Source organism: Molothrus ater, chromosome 3 (assembly GCF_012460135.2).
Source record: "Molothrus ater isolate BHLD 08-10-18 breed brown headed cowbird chromosome 3, BPBGC_Mater_1.1, whole genome shotgun sequence".
NCBI lineage: Eukaryota > Metazoa > Chordata > Aves > Passeriformes > Icteridae > Molothrus > Molothrus ater.
The window spans coordinates 31,726,091-31,746,762 of NC_050480.2; the positions used below are offsets into that span (position 1 = coordinate 31,726,091).

The following is a 20,672-nucleotide window of genomic DNA, read 5'->3' on the forward strand; positions in this document are numbered from 1 at the left end:
TTTTGCCACTTATTTTTTTATATGTGAAGACACTCTCTATAGCTGAAAATAAATGCAAAACAAAAAAAAAATTCCTTTGTTTTTTGTATTTTGTGCCAAAACACAGGAGAAAAATTGTACTCTGTACAGGTACCGAACTGTTAATACACTATTTTTTCCATTGAAATGCATTTTGAAAAATGAAAAATAAAAGGTAGGATAAGCAAAACTTCTTGTGCAAGTTGAATTCCTGATTTCCTTCCCTGGCTTCAGATGTTGAACGGACTTGCAGGAGGTACATCAGGCCTTTGCAGTGCCCAGCCAAGAAACTTCAATTGAAAGAGCATTCCTTCTTTGGATGCAAAAATTAGGAGGTTTTACAGCTCATTCTCACCCAAAACCAAGAAGAAAACAGTCACCCTAGAATTGTTAAGGCTGGAAAAGATCTTAAAATCACAAAGTCCAACCATTAACCCAGCACCATTGTTAACCCTGTTCACCACTAAACCACATCCCTGAGCCCTGTATTTTTATCTCTTTTAGATACCTGCAGGGATGATGATTCTACCACTTTCCCAAACAACTTGTTTCAATGCTTCATAACCCTTTCAGTGAAGAAATAGTTTTTAATATCCCACCTGAACCTCCCCTAACACAACCTGAAGCCATTTCCTCTACCACTTGCCATGTGGGAGCAGAAACTGACCCTCACCGGGCTACAGCCTGTTTCAAGTGGCTGAAGAGAGCAATAAGGTCAGCCCTGAAACTCCTGTTCTTCAGACTAAGCAACCCCAGTTCCCTCAGCCATTCCTTACAGGACTTGGTGCTCCTGACCCTTCACCAGCTCCACTGCCCTCCTCTGGATCCTCTCCAGCACCTCAATGTCCTTCTTGCAGTGAGGGGCCCAGAACTGGACACAGCACTCGAGGTGCAGCCTCACCAGTACAGGGGGGCAATCCCTGCCCTGGTCCTGCTGGCCAGACCACTGCTGACACAGGCCAGGATGCCACCAGCCTCCTTGATCCCCTGGGCAGACACTGGCTCATGTTCAGTCGCTGTAAACCAGCACTCCCAGGTCCTTTTCTGCTGGGCAGCTTTCCAGCCACTCTGCCCCATCCTGCAGTGCTGCAAGGGGTTGTTGTGACCCAAGGGCAGGATCCAGCATTTTGCCTTAGTAAACTTCATACCTTTGGCCTTGGCCCATTGATCCAGCCCCTCAAGATTCCTCTGCAGAGCCTCCAGAAGATCAACACTCCTGCTCAGATTGGTGTGTCTGCAAACTGACTGAGGATAGACTTGATGCTCTAGTCCATCATGTTGACAGAAAGCATTTTTATGCCAAGTGGAGTAGTTGTTTTGTAAATAGAAATCTTCAGTTGCTCTTTAACAGGCTTTTCAAAATCTGAGCATCTTGTTCTGTTTAGACATTTAACTATTATGCTTGTCATAGTTTGTTTATTAAATAGAAACCAGTCAATATAAACCTTGCTATGTTCAGAACCCACACAGCACACAGAAAATCTCCTCCACAATAAGCCAGGGGCAAAGCACTTCCAAGGTAAATGACTGTAAGCATGTGCTGCAGTATGCTTATTTAACAGTGCTGCAAAACCCTACTCAGTGAAATAGCAGAGTAGTTGAAAGAAAGATTTATAAAGCAACAGAAAAAAATCAATTGTGGGCCCTCTTTCACAACCAGAGAATAATCATCTAATGAAATTGAAAGCAATGCATGCAACACACAGTAATTGTTCAATATAAGTAATTATTGTATGCAACTAGATTTAATCTCTAAAATTCAGTGTTGAAGGGTACTGTTGAATTCTAAAGCTTTGCCCGTCAACAGGAAGATTCAGCTCCTCTCCAGGATACCAATCCTTATCCAAAACAATCCAAACAATATCTAAAGAAATCACAAACACTGCTCAGGTATCATGGCCTCCTTGTTATAGGGCAGGACTGGACAAAGCCTCCCTACAATTAAGAAGTGAACTAAATAGGCTTTGCCACTCCTGTCATAAACAACAGCAAATTCTTCCAATGTAAATCCAAACACAAAAGAGCAAGTGCCTTCATTATATATGACTCTGAGGAGAAGAGAAATTACCAAACCAGCATCACTGGAACAGAATGCAAGACAGAATCTACCTTGAAAACACACACAAACAGAAAGCAAGAACATCCTTCCAATTATCATCAGAGTAAGGCAATATTGAAAAAAAAAATCATGACAACAGTTTTAGTTTTAGCTTGGTAAGCATGGAAAGTAGCTACCATTGCTTCCCCTTTTTCCTTGTTCTGTAGTCCCTCTCAAGAGACCGGGCCAAACCCACAGCCAGAGGTAGGAGCTATGCCAGCTGCTACCACTGCTTCAATGGATATTGGCAAGGCCAATGAGACAAGGATAACCAAGGGCATGTGCAAACTCTGTAGGACCCCTAGCATGCCTATCAGCACCAACAAGCAGGAGAAGAGGCTCAAGTTGAGCCTTGAACAGCTCAAGTTACCATTAATAAATCAAAACAACCTTGGTTCAAATTGTTTGGATAGCAGAGACAATCTCTTGATAGTTGTAATTTCTTCTGTTTCCCAAATTGCAATTTTTAGAGTTTATTAGTCAATTCCAACAAAGTAAGTGTTAACTGACACAGAGTTACATCAGAGGCTAGCCAAGATTTATTCACAATAGATCAGCCATTAAAATGTACTATTTTCAAATTACAATAATCTAATTTTATAGATTCAGTGTCTAATGGACCCACAGCAAGACAGGCAACATTCCCAGACTGCTAAGATATATCCTCTTAACCAGTCTCATCCATCAGGGCTGCCGAACAACATTACTGTGGATGTCTCAAGAGAATAGTTTCCATCACATAACGAGCACAAACTGCAAAGCCCCAACTTTTCATAGTCACTGCTACTTTTTTTTGCTTTAATTTCAATCCGTTGACATTCCTTTTAATAGGATGGGTAGCATCAATCTCTCCGGCAATCAGAGAAGATATGCAAAAAAGCTTGATTTCCTATTCCCTGACTTATTTTTGTTACAAAGCCCCCAAGAGAAATAAATACATCAATAAAGAGTAAGGTCATTTTGGGAACATATGCAGTAAGTATTCCCCATGTAATTAAAGAATGGTTTACAGAGGAGGAGCCTCATGATGAATTACAAGCAGATCAGAAAAGCTGCATTTGTGTTCCTGAACAATCCAATCACAACAACAAAGAGAGATGTAAGCTTTACTGGAAAACACCACTGGCAAAAGCTCTAGATTCTAAAGTCTTCTTACGTTCTCTTTAAAATTCTATTTTTTCACACAATCTCCAAAACTTTCTAGCCAGAGAAATTTTCTAGACCACAGTTCTATTTCAGGTGTATTTTCCTTTATAACAAAAAACACAGAAATTAAATTTTCCAAAGAAAACAGCCACTAAAAACCATCAGCAAAGTTCTTCTCAAATCCACAGCATCCTTTCCCATCAACATTCTTCACAAATTCAATCAGTTAAAACCAAAAAAGAGTTATAGGCTCAGGCATATAAACTTATATTTGACAAACATTTCATTATAAAAAAGTTTAAAAATCGTCTATTACCATTCTGTCTCAGCACATCCTGCAAATGTACACACCTCTTCCTGAATGCCAGGGAAAATACTCACGCAGCAGAAACGTAAGAATTCAGTAACTCTTGTCTTATTAAAAGTGCTTAGCCCAAGTACTAAATATATGCCATTGGCAGACATTGATTTGTGACACTTCAGCTAATGTGACACTTCTGTGACGTATTTAACACATAAAAGACCCCAGTTTTATCATGTAGAGAAGGACTCAATGTTAGCAGGTAGCAGCTGCCAGCACTTGGATACTGTTATTAGAACTGGTTTCGGCAGTTTGTACACACAGCATTTATGTGCCTTCTGGTTCAGGCATTAGTACCTAGATCACGCACTTGGATCACTCTGTGAAAGGCACCTTAAAATAGAGCTGGGCTTTGGGCTCACTTTTAGCCCTGTAAATGCAGAGCAGTTTAATTGACTCTTATGTTTAAAGTCAAGGGGCTGAATTTAGTCTCAGGCTCCTCTAACACAATCCAGAAGATTGTCTTAGAGGACACATGTGACACATGTGAACCAACAGAACATTGAGCAAATGTAAGTATTCTTTGGAAAGGCAGATTGCTGTAATCCATACAAACAGACAGAAGAAATCAATCCAGTCACATGGAAAAAAATTAATATCCCCGTTTTTCTTAGTACTGTGTATCACTTCTACTCTGATTTTTTTTTCTCCTTTGAACAATTAAAAGTGAAGAAGGTGAAGTCCTTCCTTGGCTAGGCCTACACAGCTACCCAGAACAGAATGGGAACCATGAGTTGATACAACTAAGAGGAAACATGGTGCAGTAGTTTCCGACTGTGTTGAAGTCATGTGCAGCGCACTGAAGCCAATGAGCAGAAAGACTTTCCCCTCATCTGACCTAGTTCTGTCAAAGATTCACACATGAAGGCAGTGGGTGTAGAGGTGACACATGCAGTATCTTCAAAAATTTTGGAAGGCAACACCTCACAGTAAAAGACCACTTAAGACTTTGATGGGGAAAGGAAAGCTGGCTCAGCTCTAGAAAATTCAGAGAAGATATCAGAAGCCTGCCCAGATCTGTAGGAGTACAATGAAGTGAACAAAACACAACCTAAAAACAATTATGGCAAAAAGTGCCAGATGGACAGTTGGTTTCAGGACAAAGCTACCTGATCCTGCACCTATATTCCATTTGGATGGAGGTACAGATTTAAAGAATCCTCTTGTGTTGGGGTTTTTTTTTTTTTGGGGTTTTTTGGGTTTGTTTTTTTTTTGGTTTCTTAAGCAGCATGCAAACAATATTTTAAAAACCCCATTATAATTGAAAAGACATTACAAAATTTTCTGGATTCTGAATTAGTGCTGTCTGTAATGTAACAGGTGCAGCATAAAAAGGTACTGTCCCTAAAGAGTCTGCACACAAAATGAGCAAAGAATAACAGAAATAAGGATCAAAAGCTCAAAGAAACATTAATCTTTCATAAATTATTCTAAAATGCAAATGTCAATTAGCTCCTACCCAATGTATACCCAGCCGTCGCCTACAAATGATTTTTCCATCAGCTTGGCGGACAGAAGAGGCCCAGAAGACAACCCAGGAAAAGCACTGGTCATCACTAATGAACCAATTAATGGAGGAGCTGACAGTGAGGAGCAGCAAAATGAGATTCACAGTCAGGAAATGAATGGCTTAAAAAACTAATCACTTACTTAAAACTAACAGAACCAAAAGTTAAAGGATATACACAGCTATGGCAGGCATCTGAGGCAAATCTTAATTCAACACTGTCAACACTCATCGTTCTGATCATATCACTGATTTCCTTTACAGCTCACAGGTAAGCCACTATGTCTATAACAGGAATGCATCAAACAGGAAATAGAAAAGCTCCCCCTACATAGAAGGGACAGCAATCTTAGGTCAAAAGGTATTAGTGACCTTTCTGGAGAAAGAAAGAAAGAAAGAAGTGTCTTGATGAGAAATAGACATGAAAGAACTGGGAACTATGTGATCCACCTCCGAACTCAATTACTGAAACTTAATGGGCTTTGGCTCAGGCGTACAAAATAATTGATCTAACACAAGGGTCTTGCTCAAAACACACCATCAAAAATAACTTCAAAAAGTGTGCTTTAATTTTGTTAAACTAACCTCCAAAACCAAAAATTTAAAATGAGAAACCACTTTCTTCCTCTGTTAGCTACTCTTCCCAATAACACCACAGGACCATGGCAATTACTTCATGCCCTTATGTAACACACATATGTTCCTTTCCACCCCAAAAGAGAAGTTTTGTTTGTTACCTCTTACCGACAGTTATTTTGACAGTTCTTTTCTGAGAGTCCATCCTCATCTTCTCCCATAATATCCACTGCCGAAAATATCAGTGCAACCAGAATTGCAAAGCAGCATACCAGTGCAAAGATCACAATGCATCTTTGCTGGGACTGAAAGAGATTAAGATTAAAAAAGTTTTAATGGCATGAGCACATTCTAGTCAACGACTTGAGTGTCTGAAACACTTACATAAGATCTAAATTTCTTTGAAGACCTTACTGCAATAGCTGTCAACATGAAACACACCTCAAGATGAAAACACTCTCAAAACTGTCCTTCATGTATCACCTTGAGATGTATTTTAAATCTCTCAGATACTGTTTAATAATTCATGTCACAAATAATATTCATAATTCAAACTGCTTTCTGTTTGTACCACAAGGAAAGCATTATGCATTAAAATAATGACTCCTACATTAACTAAGTATTTTCTGATTGCGGCTCACAGGTAAAGTACGCACTTGGGATGGCACTTAGAAGTTTTGTTGTGTTTAGTTCAGATAAAACATGTCATTGCAAGACTGAAGCAAAGTCTTTTTTTTCTATTGCTACAAAAAGTACCTGACATTGTCACTATGACTGTCACAGCCACTCAGACACTTTGGGAAGTCCTTGCCCTACAATATCTATAATATAATGAACACAAAAACAAAATCCAGAACACATTCACAGATGATAAATGGGATTCAAGGAAACAATGGGAAACTGTTGCTCAGTACAATAGGCAATGCCCTTCACATCTCAGATTAAATATTAAACATGGCATAGCACTACCTTATGAAATCTTGCAGTAATAAATCAGATACAGCTGGTAGCCCCCTAGATAAATGTGAAATCTCCTAAAGACAGTCTCTTGACATGCAATTTACATAGCTGGATAAAGTATATTCTATTCTGAAACCAAATGTTCAAACAAATATACCGTGCAATTTCCTGCTGAAGTAAATTTAAACAAGACCACATCCAAATATAAAAACATCAATGTCTAACTTCTATTGCGATAGTCATTTTCTTAATTTTCATTATTGCTCCATAATTAAAATGTCACATGTAGGAAAAGGCCTCATAAAGGAATGGGAAAGTGGGAAAGCATGAAAAGTGTAAGGGAAAGGAAACAACATCACACTTGTAGCTGATAACCAATTTCACAGTATTTCCATTGTTCTCAATATTTTGTTTAAGAAGCAACAAGTTTCAGAGTAATAAGAACATTTTCCCATACACCTAAAGAAAAGGTCTAACTCTTTTTTTAAATAAGAAAAAATTCCAATACTTCCCAGCTAGCGTACTTCTCAGGAGAAATATGCTCATGTTTCATTTCAGAATAAATCAGATATAAACACTTTATTTCAGTCCATGAAAAACAAAACACAGCAAACAACTTCTTCAGACAAACAGGAAAAACTAATCTGAAATTTAGTGATAAATGAAGCCTTTAACAGTAATACCAAATGTGTGGTTCAGGTTATAAGCATATTTTAAATATAATGCATATTAGACGCTTTTATACATTTCAAATATATGTTTAAATCTGTATTTCTATTATAGTAACTAAAATCTTACCAGAATTCAGCATAAGAAAATGTTCTTCACCCATAACAAAACTAACTCATTAAAGAAATAAATTTGGAAAGTTTTTTTTTTCCCTGCTGCTAGGTAGAATCATGGTAACATTTGAAAAGAGTTGTAAATTACTGCACCTGAGTGTCCAGAACTAAGGCTGCACAGTGGGACATAGGATAAAATTGTTCAACACTCTCATTGCCTCATACTCCTAACAACAAGAACTAAGAACAGCCAAAGAAAAGTAGGCATTCAGGTCTGGGACACTGCAGTATGCCATTTCTTCATCAGGACACTTCAGACTGCTGTTAGGATGACCACTGTCTCATGCAGTTTTTTGCAGTACTGCAAGTGCACTCGCAGGAACTCTTTGATGCACGTTCCTCCATGCACTGAATGTATCACCATGGCAGCAAGGCAGCAAAGCTACTCACATAACCAGCAAACCAAAAAGAGCCAAAAAGAGCCTGGGCTCGTTTTCTAGTCCCTAGGAGCAGGGGGTGTGACCCAGCAGGGCTCACAACGATAGGGCTCTTTTTCCTCCCAACTCAGGCTAACTGCCACCATTCTACACACTGGGACTAATTTTGAGTTACTCAGGATAAATTTGTAGCACAAGCATCCTAGCTGCCACATGGTGTGAAAGACTACATGCTATTGCTCCAGGGAGTAACTCCCATCTTCTTGTCACGCTGCCATGCAAGCTGCACAACAACCACAGACAGTAGTGGGACCACTGGGCCAGCAGGAACCACATCAGCCTTCGAGGCTGGCCAGTGCTCACAGAGACAGCAGGCAATGCTTCACTAAAAGGTGGCCACAGAGCTGTAAGTCATAACACACCTCTGGAAACCTCTCAGCCTGCTTAAAGCTTGAAGGCCAAATCAATACAAAATCTACAGAGTACCAAAAATCATATGGTACCACAAGGAGGAGGGGATGTGGGGGAAAAAGGGCAGAAGCAACAAATGCTTAAAGTTAAATACCAGGAAATCTTATGGCAGCAATTTCTAAGAGGTCAAAATAATTCTGAATGGATCCTCCTAATCGAACATTAATTTCCATTCCACATAATTTTGGGGAATATATTCAAGGTTTCTCGACTGCTGTGTTGTAGTTGAAAATTGTATGAAGTTTAAATCACTGTTCTTTCATGGATATAGCTTGTCAAGCTCTGCAGTTTGTGAGTACTGCTCACTGTGAGCAGCACAAGCTTAGTACTATTAGTAAGAACACTGCTATTCTACCAGCACCAAAATAAAGACAGAACCACACAAACCTATTTTACTGCTCTTATTTCACAGATCCTTTATATTATGCAAGTATAATGGATTAATTATCTCACTTTTCCCTAAGTACCAGCTTAACAGTATGGTTACAAATAGCATAGGGAACCTTTTAAATCAACATTAAAAACCCCCCCGGGTGACTACAGTAGTTTTTCTTTGAACTAAGGATAGCACAAAATAGTAAATAAAATAAAGCAAAAAATTACAAATTTGTGATTCTCCTAACTATCTTTTCAGTCACAGGTCGGAAAGGTCAAGTAAAGACCAGTAAAAAAAAATTAAAGAGAATAAAGAAGATTTAAAAAAGTTTCACAGTTCATGTTGAACTTATTCGTGCTGAGTGGCGGGTTTTTTCATTGCTTTTCAATCTATATATTACATTATAAATTAATGTTTGGAAAATGTTTACATTAAAATTCATATTTATACTAGAATAGAAAGTATAAAAACAGCTACTTGCATCGAACAAGTCTTTTCACAACAGTAATAAATCTTTCTTTTCACACAATTTGCCATAAAGCTGACCATTTTCAAATAACCTTTCCCTATTTGAAACAGATTAGGATAGACCATATCCCTGCTCTATTGTACCATCCGTGCATGCCTCTGTGTGCATCTATGTGTGAGGAATAGCAGGCATCATGAAAGAACCCCAAATCAACGAGCTCACACCACTGACAGGCTAGAAGGGACCTGCTGGGCTCCTCCTCAGTTCCCTGTGTTGGTGGCATTGGGCAGACTCTTTGTTTGATGCTGTCTTGTTGCGCATCCCCTTGGCAACTGGGATCCCTCTGAGCTTTTCAGACCTATCCTTCTGTTTCCTCCGGAAAATGCCTCAGCGTTCAGGCTTTCAGTCTTCAGCCCTTAATCACAGAATACAGGGGTCTCTAAAACTTATGCAGTCCATCTGTCCATATACAGAGTTAATTTATACAAATATTAATTCCAACAGATATTTGTTTAGCCTGTCCTCAAAAATCCAGAGTTGAAAGAGATCCTGTAGTCTTTCAGGCAACCCCATCCCATATCTAAGCACCTGACTGATGCCTAACTTAAGCCTATTATGCTGCAACAACTCTTTTTTTCTTTCCAGTACTCATGGAAAACAGTGAACAGAGCATTTAATTCTCTCTTTTACATATTTAAAGGCTGCTATAGATGCTAAGAGGCCCAGGACTAGACCCCCTACAAGTCTGACTGTACTGATGGGCAAGAAATTCTGTTGCATGAGAGAAAGATTTGTTCAGGGCTTAAGGAAGATTGGAAAAGAAACTCCTGCAGGAACAAAGACTATCAAAAATACTGTGAGTAAAATGTGTTTCTTTCACCTGGTCAACTAGCTTAAACAATACCTAAGTTAAAATAAATCCACCAAAACACTGCATTACTAAAACAAAGCATGGGAGTTTTTTCATGCTGTTATACCTCTAGGGAGAGAGTGAGAAGAAAAGCCAAAATCTGCACAATGGTTATTCAGTACAGTACTATTCAGACTAAAGTTTAATCTGGGAAGGACCTGCTTGTTTATTATTAAGAAAAAGGATAGCCTATGCCAATTAAGCTTGTCAGAGCCTGTGATACCCATGCAGAATTGAGAATAAGAGCAAGAAAAAGGCCTCCATCTTTATTGCACTCACATTGCTCAAAAGCTCTTAAGAACACTTCACTGGCTCCTGAAGCTTTCAGTTTCTTCACAAACAACAGGCATTTCTTTGAGACTGAGATTTTAATCAGGAATTTATTCTTTCTCCAATGCAGTACAAGAATGTCTTCTCCCAAAAAAGGAGCCATGAAATTGCAATGCTATTGCTGCATCTACTGATAAAACTGACTACATAACAAAACATGTCATGGTTTTGAACTTGTGCTTCATTTTTTTATACCTATTTACAGACTGAAGAAGGCAACACCTATACACCACACTAATACAGGCTCTAAGAGGCAGGCTTTCACATCTTTGGTCATTTCATTAGTCTGCCCTTTCCTGCAACACCCGTGAACACAAATGTGACAACAGAAGCACTTGTCTGCAACACCCATAACTGTTCAACAGCCCTTAAAGAGCTGTTTATGAGTCGGCTTCTATGGGGTGCTGCAATACACCTGCCAAAGATAGCAAGAAACTGGACTTGAAGAATTAGCAATCATTCCTGATTACCCTTGATCATGCGTGTTTATTAGAGAAAAACATTACTATAAATACTATTTCCCCTTAATCTGGAATCTGCATACACTAATAATCTTCATCTTGAATCTCCCACCTAGTATGATTAATGCAAATCAACACTTAAAATCCTCTTTAAAAGAAACAGATTGCTGAGGTAAGTTAGTATTTTTAATTTGGCTGGACCTAGTTAGTTTCATCCTTGGATATTTAGGGTAGTGGCTGAAACTAACAGAGAACCTTTAGGACTCAGCTCTGAAAACTCACAAGCCTGAGTGAAGTATCAGAAGCCTGGAAAAAGCAAAAGTGCAACCCATATTCAAGAAAAAGGAGTGATCAGACAGTAGAGGTTGGGAAACAATAAGCTAGTTGTTCTAGCTTCAGTCTCTAAAACCTATGTAGATATGTAGAAGGTAAGAATCTTTGTCATGCAAAAGTCACATTGATCAAGTCTGATTTCTATCTTTCCTAGTCACAAGCCCTATTGACCTGCTGGAGAACCTGAAAAAAATGTATACTCTCACCTTTATTAAAAACTTTCTTACAAACCACAGCAACTATGTCCAGGTTATCACAGGAGAGGTGTAAAGCTGAAAAATCAAGCTCATTGAAAAAATGGGAGGACATTTTGCAGAATGGATTCTGCATTTAGAATGGATTCAGAGGATTCTGCTTTGTATCTGGTTTTGCTCATTAACAATCTAAATTCTGGAATAGAAATGAAAAGTTCTTTTGAAGTTTTCAATCAAAACCAAAGCAGAACAAATTGAAGACCAGGTTAAAATTTAAAAATGTTCTTGACTCTTTAGAGAGTATGTCAACAAAAACAGGATAAACTTCGATAAAGGAAAAGAGCTACAAGCAGGTAGGACTAAGCAGTTGCACATATATGGGAACTGAGAAACCACTAGGAAAAAGAATACCCAAAACTATTAACAGGCTGGAACAGGTGTTTTAGGAAGACAGACCAAAAAATGGCAGGAGTCCATAGTTTGGAGAGAAGAAGAAATATGACCAAGGGGTACAATAGCTACACATGAACATCAGATATAGTGAAGGCAGAATTATGCACCAAGTACTACAATTCCAGGAATAGTGGATGTTTATTGAAACTTCAGGAGTTAAGTTTCAAAAAGATGAAGTACTTTTTTATGAAGATGATATTAAGCATCTGGAATTTGTTGCCACAGGAGGCTATGAAAGCAAAGAGCAGCAGGAGGTTTAAAAAAGGTTAGACAAAGCTTTCAAAAATACATCCTCATCAGATGCTAGAGAAAACAAGCTGGGATGTGCCCTCTGCTAGAGATGATAGGAAACATTCCAGTGCCCACTGGTAGGCACACAGCACAGGACTAGACATGCCCTGAGTCCAAGCTGCAGAGTATATTTTCTACATTCTTAAATAGTTCCATTTTTCCACAGAAGGAATCAAGAGTTATAGCAGAGAACAACCTGATCATGTCACATTGTGTTGACTTAGATCTCTGCATCCTGCTATAATGCCTGAGCTGCATGCAAGGCAAAAATTATCCTTAGTCTCTACTTCAAGTTGGAGTATTTTGTTTACCTTTCAAAACTGAATGCAGACAGTTTAAATCAGAATCAACAGTAAATATTTAGTCCCATATTTAACCACTGAAACAAGAGAATCACCAACTAATACTCCAAAGAACACATCCTTTAATGTGTTTTCCAGGCAAGCAAGAAGACACACTGTGCAGCAGTCTCCCTGTCTGCCCAGTGTATTTTGGATCTGTATTTGATTTATATAGAAAGATTAATATAATGTAATTATCTCCGAAATTTTAGAAGATCCATATGCAGGTAGACTTGGCTGAGAAAGACACAAATAAGAGCCTCTGCCAAGAGAAAGATAGTCCAAAGGTTTGCCTTCCCCCACACCCAGGGCTCAGCAGCAAGCAGCCTCATGGAACAGGGGTGGGAAGAATCCCTGCCCTGGGCAGGGGGCTGTGGACCCTGAGCACACACATAATGAAGCAGCTGCCTTGGCTTCACTGCTGTCTGAACAAACCTTTGATCCAACAGCTCAGGCACATAACACTTGGACAGGCACATGGCTATAAATAGAAAACCAATAAACTACTTTGGAAGAAATCCAGGGCTTTAGAGGCTACTTATCTGGACCTCCTCCATGCAGGGTTCTATACTGCAGAAAGACATTAACATTCAGAATGTGATGTCTGTAAGAAAAAAAGGTTTCCAGCACATAACCAAGTAACCTCTGATGCAATTTGTCAACCAAAACTGGCATAAGAGAAGAGGTGAAAAGCCTGAATACATTGAAGTGTTCATGCGCCATTTTCCCGAAACTGGGCCCTGACTTCTCATCAGGATATATCGACTCAGCCTTCAGCATAATGTATGGCAGTATTATAATTTGGCAATGTCAAAAAAAGGCCATTGTCTACCCTAAAAATAACATTCTACTCAAATCTAGTGTCTCCTGAAAACAGAAAAGAAATAAGGTATTGAACAATCTGAACCTGGCCTGAACAGCCAATTCAGAAGATTATTAATACTTCATTAGTATGAAAAAACAGCATAAGATTTCTATTTCTATTTTTTTGATTTTTTCAAATCAAAAAGATTTGTGTGTCTTTAAACCAGAACCCTCTAAGTAAGGAGTCCTACCACAGCTAGCATTATAGCCATTATTTCACCAGGACAAAAACCAAACAAAAAAAGAACCAAAAAATTGTGTTACACATACAGTACTTTAATTTATTGCATCTTTTATGTATAGATAGACTTTCTATGTATAACTTTTTTTCACAAATATAATTAAAAACTGAACTCTTCAGAAATCAGGTGAAACCCAGCAACTAATAACTGAGCAAACAAACATTTGGTCTATTATTTCCCATAAAGAGCTGGATCCCATAAGCAGTATTTTTAGAAAGAATGAAATTAATAACTACATGAAGATGTAAATCATTAATATATTGCAGAACAGTCCATTTAAAATCAATTACAATCATCAGAGGACAGCTGGCTGGGGGGGTATATAGCAAATGATAAAAAGACTGGCCTAGATTGTAGAAGGCAAATTTCTAGCAGAAAATGCTCTTTCAAATTTTACACCCTCTATGTATCTTTCTGGAGTCTACAGCATGCAAACCAAGCAGTTAGAAAGCCCTACTCTGAATTGTAGGCCTACTTCTCTCAACATCTAGTTTAATTTTGATGTTGACAGTCTTGAATCCTAATGAAAAACTAGATGGAAATATCAGAATCTATAAAAATCAGAATTTTCCATGGACACAAAACAAGCAGTTGCAGTAACTTGCCATACTGCATCTGTCCCTAGCCAACAATTCTCTTGTTTTCAAAATCAACAGGTGGAAAAAAAATAGTCTACAGTAATACTGTCTCTTCCATACTTTGCTTGCATTCATCAAAATCACATTTTTCTTCTAACTCTGACTCAAGAATTTCTTAAATCTCTCATGGAATGAATTGTTTATTGTACACATTCAACTTTTAATCTCAAGATTAACTATATTTCTATGAAAATTAAACAGAACGTTCTAAGTCAAAAAGAAGGGGAAAATTGTTTTTTCTTAGTTGCTGGTTAAACATGCTCAAAACTTTTCCTCTTAGATATTTCAGACTAATTTTAAATGTCTCACCAGAAAAGGGAGGACATCCCACATTTGAAGTACTTGAAGTCATGTTTTTATTTCAGGTTTTATTTCAGCTTTTATTTTCATTTGGTCGCTTTTTAATACAAAAGTGAGCTATAACACAGAAGTGTCCATTGGCTACAATGATTCCAGAGTGATTTCATCCCAATTCCTCTTGATCAGTCTAATACATATTGTTCTGGCAGCATAATTCTGCACCAAACTAGGCAGGACTGCAGTAACTAAGACAGCTTTAGCTTTTCAGGGAAGGCTCCTAAAGGAGCAATAAATGTTCTAAACATTTAGAACATAGTTGTTATAACATCTATAAATATTCTAAATTTTAACAATAACCCTGCCATGCTATTAAGGCACATTCCAGCCTAGAGACAACCTGTTTAGATGGTAACATCCAGATATTCAGTATATTTAAACAGGCTGAATACAGGACAGGAAGCATTTGAGAACAGAGGACAGGACAGAGTGTGCTCTGGCAAACCACGGCATTTACCACTGCAACATCAAAGAGTTTCAGACTCCCTGACAAAGGAGATTAGCAAAATGTTGGACAGCTATTTTCTGAGCACATGATAAATAAATTTTTATGTGCTAAGGAAAGAAAATACAGTAAACCTAACGATATCAGTGGAAGCATGTCTGTGACAGATCACTCCATATCACTGAGGGAGCCAAAAAGCACCAAAACATCTCTGTGTGTCTTACCCACATGTTGCCATATTTCCTGAAATCAGAGAGCATAATGCAGATTCCTGTTTCAGAACAGTTACCAATTTGGGTGTGTGTGTCTTTGTATATATCTATATTCCTAAATATGTATATTTATACACAAAAACAGACATGTAATAATGACCATTAACACCCAACATAAATCTGTCTCTAAATCACAAAGAGAAATTAGAAGTAGGCAGTGCGAAGTAGCAGCATGAAGGCAGACTAGACTCTATGCAGATGAATACACTGATTTACACTAATTTACATTACAATTACATTACAATACTTTAATTTACAAATGGAAATGCCTCTGTTATGTTCAAAGTTAACTATAATTTACTTTTCTATGATCAGTAACTGTAGAAAAAAATTCTAGTAATGTACTCAGTTAAGTAATGTAAGATGCTGACAGCATAGCTTCAACTACAAGTCACTTTCTTTCAAGAGTGTGTTTTATATAACAGTGCTACTAATAAAGCTTTAAGAGAAACTAAGTGAAATTTTAAAGCAATGAAGAAAGTTTATTCACAGTGTTTGCATATATCCTTTTTGGTACATTAAATGATCATATGTACAGTCTGCTGAAGCTTCATGCACACAGCTTTGTTTTGCTAAGATACTTTCAAAATAAGACAAGACCAAAAAAAAAGACTAAAAAAAAACCCTAAAAATAGACTCCATCAGGGATCATGTTAGACACAAATTTGAGCTCAAGTGCAGTTCTGTAGAATTACAAATTCATCACTCTACCTAGAGTATGTGTCATCTTATCCAAATTAACAAGGCAAAATACATTATGTTAAAGCTTTTCAATGAGATTTTAGCATTTAATCCCGTGATTGGAACAGGCTAAGAATGCATCTACCATCAATTACAGCATTATCACATTAAGTTCTTATAAAGCCATAATTCTACAGTCAAGGGCAGGTGGTGCAACTGAACCTGGACATACTAACAAATTTGTTATATAAATCACAAATTACTGGTTTCTCTTCCATAAAGTGTAAACCGCAAATTGAGAATATTTCAAAATATTTTTTTCTTTCAAGTTTGCTTTCACTCATTCTGACAAGATACACTTAAAGAAAAAGTTCTATTAACTATGTTATAAATTAACACAAGTTCAGAAAAAGAAATTATCTCATATGGGAAGCATTTAATTTTAGCTCATTCTGAATTTATAACTACACTGCAAGTACATATTGAACTAATAGATTTGCCATCTGGCCAAGAAGTTAATTCCATTGTCACAAAGAGCACAACCAGTGTGACATTCACAATAGGAATATATATATTCTACTGTAAAGAGATATAAAGGAAAACAGAGGCTTATGATCTCCAGCTAATCAGAGATATAAAGCTAAACTAGTTAATTATAGTGATTAAGTGTATCCGATCTTTGCTTTCTTTCCTGTGAAAGACTCAAGAGGTAATTTAGGTGCCATGCTTTTTATCCTACAGAATTCTGTATTTGAATTAAATGACAGTGTTCATACTATATTTTAAGTAACTCCACTTCACTGAAATTTCCTTTACTGGTTGAGTAATAGATAATATCATGAGTAAAGATGGGACTGCCATATTGACTTCAGCTTCCCTGAATTGCAAGAAATGAACAAATATTTGAATATTTACAAATACAATAAATTTATAAGCACACACGAATATATACCAAGCAAGCAAACAAAAAAGAGCATCGAGAGAAATAAAGACAAGAAACAAACAGCATCAGGCATTTAAGACCTCCATCTTCTACCTCCCTCTACCATAGTCTCTTTCTGTGTGATATCTGTTCCAGATCTGTCTTCATTGTTATAGAAGTATTTTTCTACTCCTACTGGAGTTGACACACACCATTATGGGTTGAGGAGATAAAGGTAAAAGAACCAAGTTAGCTGGGCAAGGTAAATTGTTCTGGATGTTTTCTTTTTTCACTATTTCAGCTATATTCATCTTTTCCCCTTTCTCTGTTTCGCCAAACAGCAAAAAATAATTCATTGCTGTCACTGTCTCACTCCAACTAACAAGTCCCCACTCTATTCTGCCATCTTACATGTTTCTGCCTTCTTACAGTGCAGGCAAAACTGCACAACATGGACACCAGGTCTCAGAACCAGCAGAAGATAATAGGTATCTGGAGGGGAGAACAAAAAAATCAGCACCAGCAGGATCTAGTTTTGAAGGATCAAAGAGATTATTTTTCTAGAGAGAGCTGCAACCAGGTTCTTGCAGCAGCAGAGTGAAAACTACTGTACTCAGATTAACTTTTCACCCCTCACTGGAATTACCAGATACCTCTTCTACCAGCAGAAATGCTCCCCACTGTTTGCCCTTCCTGTGCTGCCTTATCTCCATATTAATAAGGTCAGATTCCTTCTGGTATGTTGAGATATCAAGGTGTCCTGATTTACAGCATGTTGTCAGGTTTTATTTCACAGCTTGTTTTTCTCATTTGCTACCTTTGTGGAAAAGGCTTTGTCCTCCTCTTTTCTTTGTTTAATATATTACTATAGCATTCAACTGAATTGGGCTCATTGCCTATTGTTCTACTATCGAGTCAAAATATTTATTTTTATTTTCTTAGTCTGTTTATAGGATAAATAAAATCATTTTTAAAAATAAAAATCTCCTCAACAAGATATATAAGGGTAATCTATCAACATTATAACTGACTAGGCAGACATAAAAAATGTTAACTTGGCTTCCTTCATTTTCTATTTGTCTTTCAATGTTTTTTGCATTCAAGTAATCGAAAAAACTAGATAAAACACAGCCCAGTTATGTAAAACATTTCCCATTACTAGGTGACAGAGAATATCTTTCCTCATCTCACCTTCAAATATCATGACATCTGACTTGAAAATGTCTGGAAGAACTCCTCTTTGTATTACATAATGTTTAAGTCAACCTATGAATTTAGAAGCTATTCAGAAGGAAAACTATGAATGCATACGAATATACATATTTACATGAGCACAAAAGTCTCAGTTCAATAGGAAGACAATCTTAGAGATTAAATATGATATCCAACATACATTACTGGTTAAAAATAAATTAATTAAAATATCTATCCAGGGAGATGGCTGTTTCCATGAAAACCATAAAACATTCTGGTCTAGCTGAATGTGCATCTAGTTTTATTATTGTTTTAAAGTAGGCAATCACTACAGATTTTTTTTAATGGTTGCCAATTTGGAATTTTAATTATTCTGTAAAATAGAACATGGAATGAAGGTACAGTGAAATTCTGCCTTCTTATTCTCAGTTCTGTAGCAGAGAATCTCAAAAAAGTAAAAATAGTGAGAGAGATGAAGATGAACCTTGAATATAAAACAGCCATGCGGCAATTTGACATGGTGGTGGTAGAAATCCCTCAGTGAGGTTTCAGTGCTCCTGAAAGCAGAGGAGGTGTATTGCACCTCACCACAGAGATGTTGATGGACCAGACAGAGTTCCAAGAATGAGTGACTGCATGCCAAAAAGTGCCACTAACCATTATCACCTTTCATCCTACTCTGAAGTCCAATATTTTTCTGGTGCAGGTGTTTTATCCCTTCCCCTTCTTTTTTGACAACAAACTTCTTTGGGAATACTTTCTCAGGAGGAAAAGAAACTAAATTTTCTGGAAAAAAGCCTCTTATGGCAGGCTATCAACTGATGAAAATTGTTATGGGCACAGGTTTGTCTTACAATACCCTACAAGCCCTTTCTAAGCTGAAAAATAAAGTGCAGCTTAAGTTTCAATACAGTATCAGGCCTTAACACAGTAAAGCATCCAGAGAAAGGTAAAGAGATTTATCTCTGAAATTTCAGTCTCAGGGTGACAGACTCATTCCCAATCTAGGAGTATCAACAATTTATTAGAAGCTTTCACTGAAAAGAGTAGGCATTTTCTTAGGTTCTCTAAAATTTACACAGACATCTGCATTTATTTTGCCACACTATCAGAAATGTTCATAAAATAATGTTCAAGGAGGTCTCAAAATATGGAAGTGTCCTCATTTCTCAGAGAGCAGCAAAATGGTAACTAATTTTTAGCATTTTGAAGCAATTGGAGATATGCAGATCTTACACTGTTATATTATTTTGCATTTTAAGTTTTTTCCTGAAAGCAGTAGCTGTGTAACACATTCACATTGTACTTACAAAAAAAACCCTTAGTCTTAATATTTTTTGCATTTGTTGCTTAAGGCTTAAATATATTCCATATGAATAAAAATCAATACAGTGTTTACTGTGTATTCTGGTAAAATAACCTATGAAATTCAAGTAAAATTGGGTCCATATTTGTTTTCTGAATGTGTAATATTTTAACAAGTATAATTTTTAGCAATGTACATAGATACTCTACTTCTCAAAAATAGCAAATTCAGATAGTATAAACTGGTAACATTTTCAGATTACTCTGTGTCACCATGTGTCCCTGTACACACTTGTTGAGACAACAGTGATTCCCATAATTCTTCACATCCAGATTCCCTCGGTATAGGAAATGCAACTAAAATTGCTTTTCTTGGTTTCCTAGCTATTTATAAAAAAAATAATAAAATCTCCGGTGGTATAGATACACTAGGTGTGTGCTTCTTCCACAGCACATTCAAAAAAAACTATTCTTATTTTTTTCTGGGATAACAGACAATATTTGAACAGGACAAAACAGACTTACTGCAGAAGCTATATGAAAGGCCACACCTGCTCATATTATCAGCTGATTGATACTCCACCTTCATGTCTGTGTAGAGATTAATTTTTAATTACAGGAATTTATTTCCATATTAATCTATTAAGAGATTTCCACAAAAACAGTTACACAGAAAGCCTTGCCCCATAAACTAAAAAAAAGTTTAATTTTGTTGACCAACATGCACTGAATGAACTACTGGTAGCCATGGAAATCCATAGATATTTTTGCTGCCATTTCTAAGAGATATGTATGGGTACACATATATGTCCTACAGAGCTTATTTCTGGGCAAATGCCATTGTATATCAAAAGCATGTAAGAGTTCCCAAACATTCTTGGTCACTGAAACCTTGCCAGACATCAAGAGCTACAATGGAAACCCAAAACTATTTTTTATTAAAAAATTGCAATTGCAATGAAAGTCAAGCAGTAATACTTAATACAGTTCAGTTTTGTAAGTCCTCAGTGCTGTCCAGACTACATCCAAACAAATTTCACAGAGAGAGCCTAATGATCTAGGGTCAAAATTCCCTTTCCTTGTATCTCTGGAGAGATATAGGGAAGATGCACAGACCTCACTACAACCTAACTCCCCAAACATACAGCAGAGATGCTTGGAATATGTATTCTAAATAAACAGCGAGGACAAAATTTTGTAGCAGCTTTGACCTAAAGATGTGCATGCATTACAGACAG

At 37.2% G+C, this 20,672-nt stretch overlaps 1 protein-coding gene across 3 annotated transcripts in view; it reads right to left on the reverse strand.

The window, feature by feature from the left end:
* The window catches only part of PLD5 (phospholipase D family member 5), a 176,251-nt gene that overhangs the window by 102,358 nt on the left and 53,221 nt on the right, over positions 1-20,672 (reverse strand). Inside the window, exon 2 of one of the 3 annotated variants that reach the window (XM_036380367.2) lies at positions 5,875-6,011. In XM_036380367.2, the coding sequence (XP_036236260.1) occupies positions 5,875-6,011 (137 nt within the window). Of the gene's footprint in view, positions 1-5,867; positions 6,012-20,672 lie in introns of those variants that run through there. The other 2 variants (XM_036380368.2, XM_036380369.2) reach the window with 2 other exon arrangements.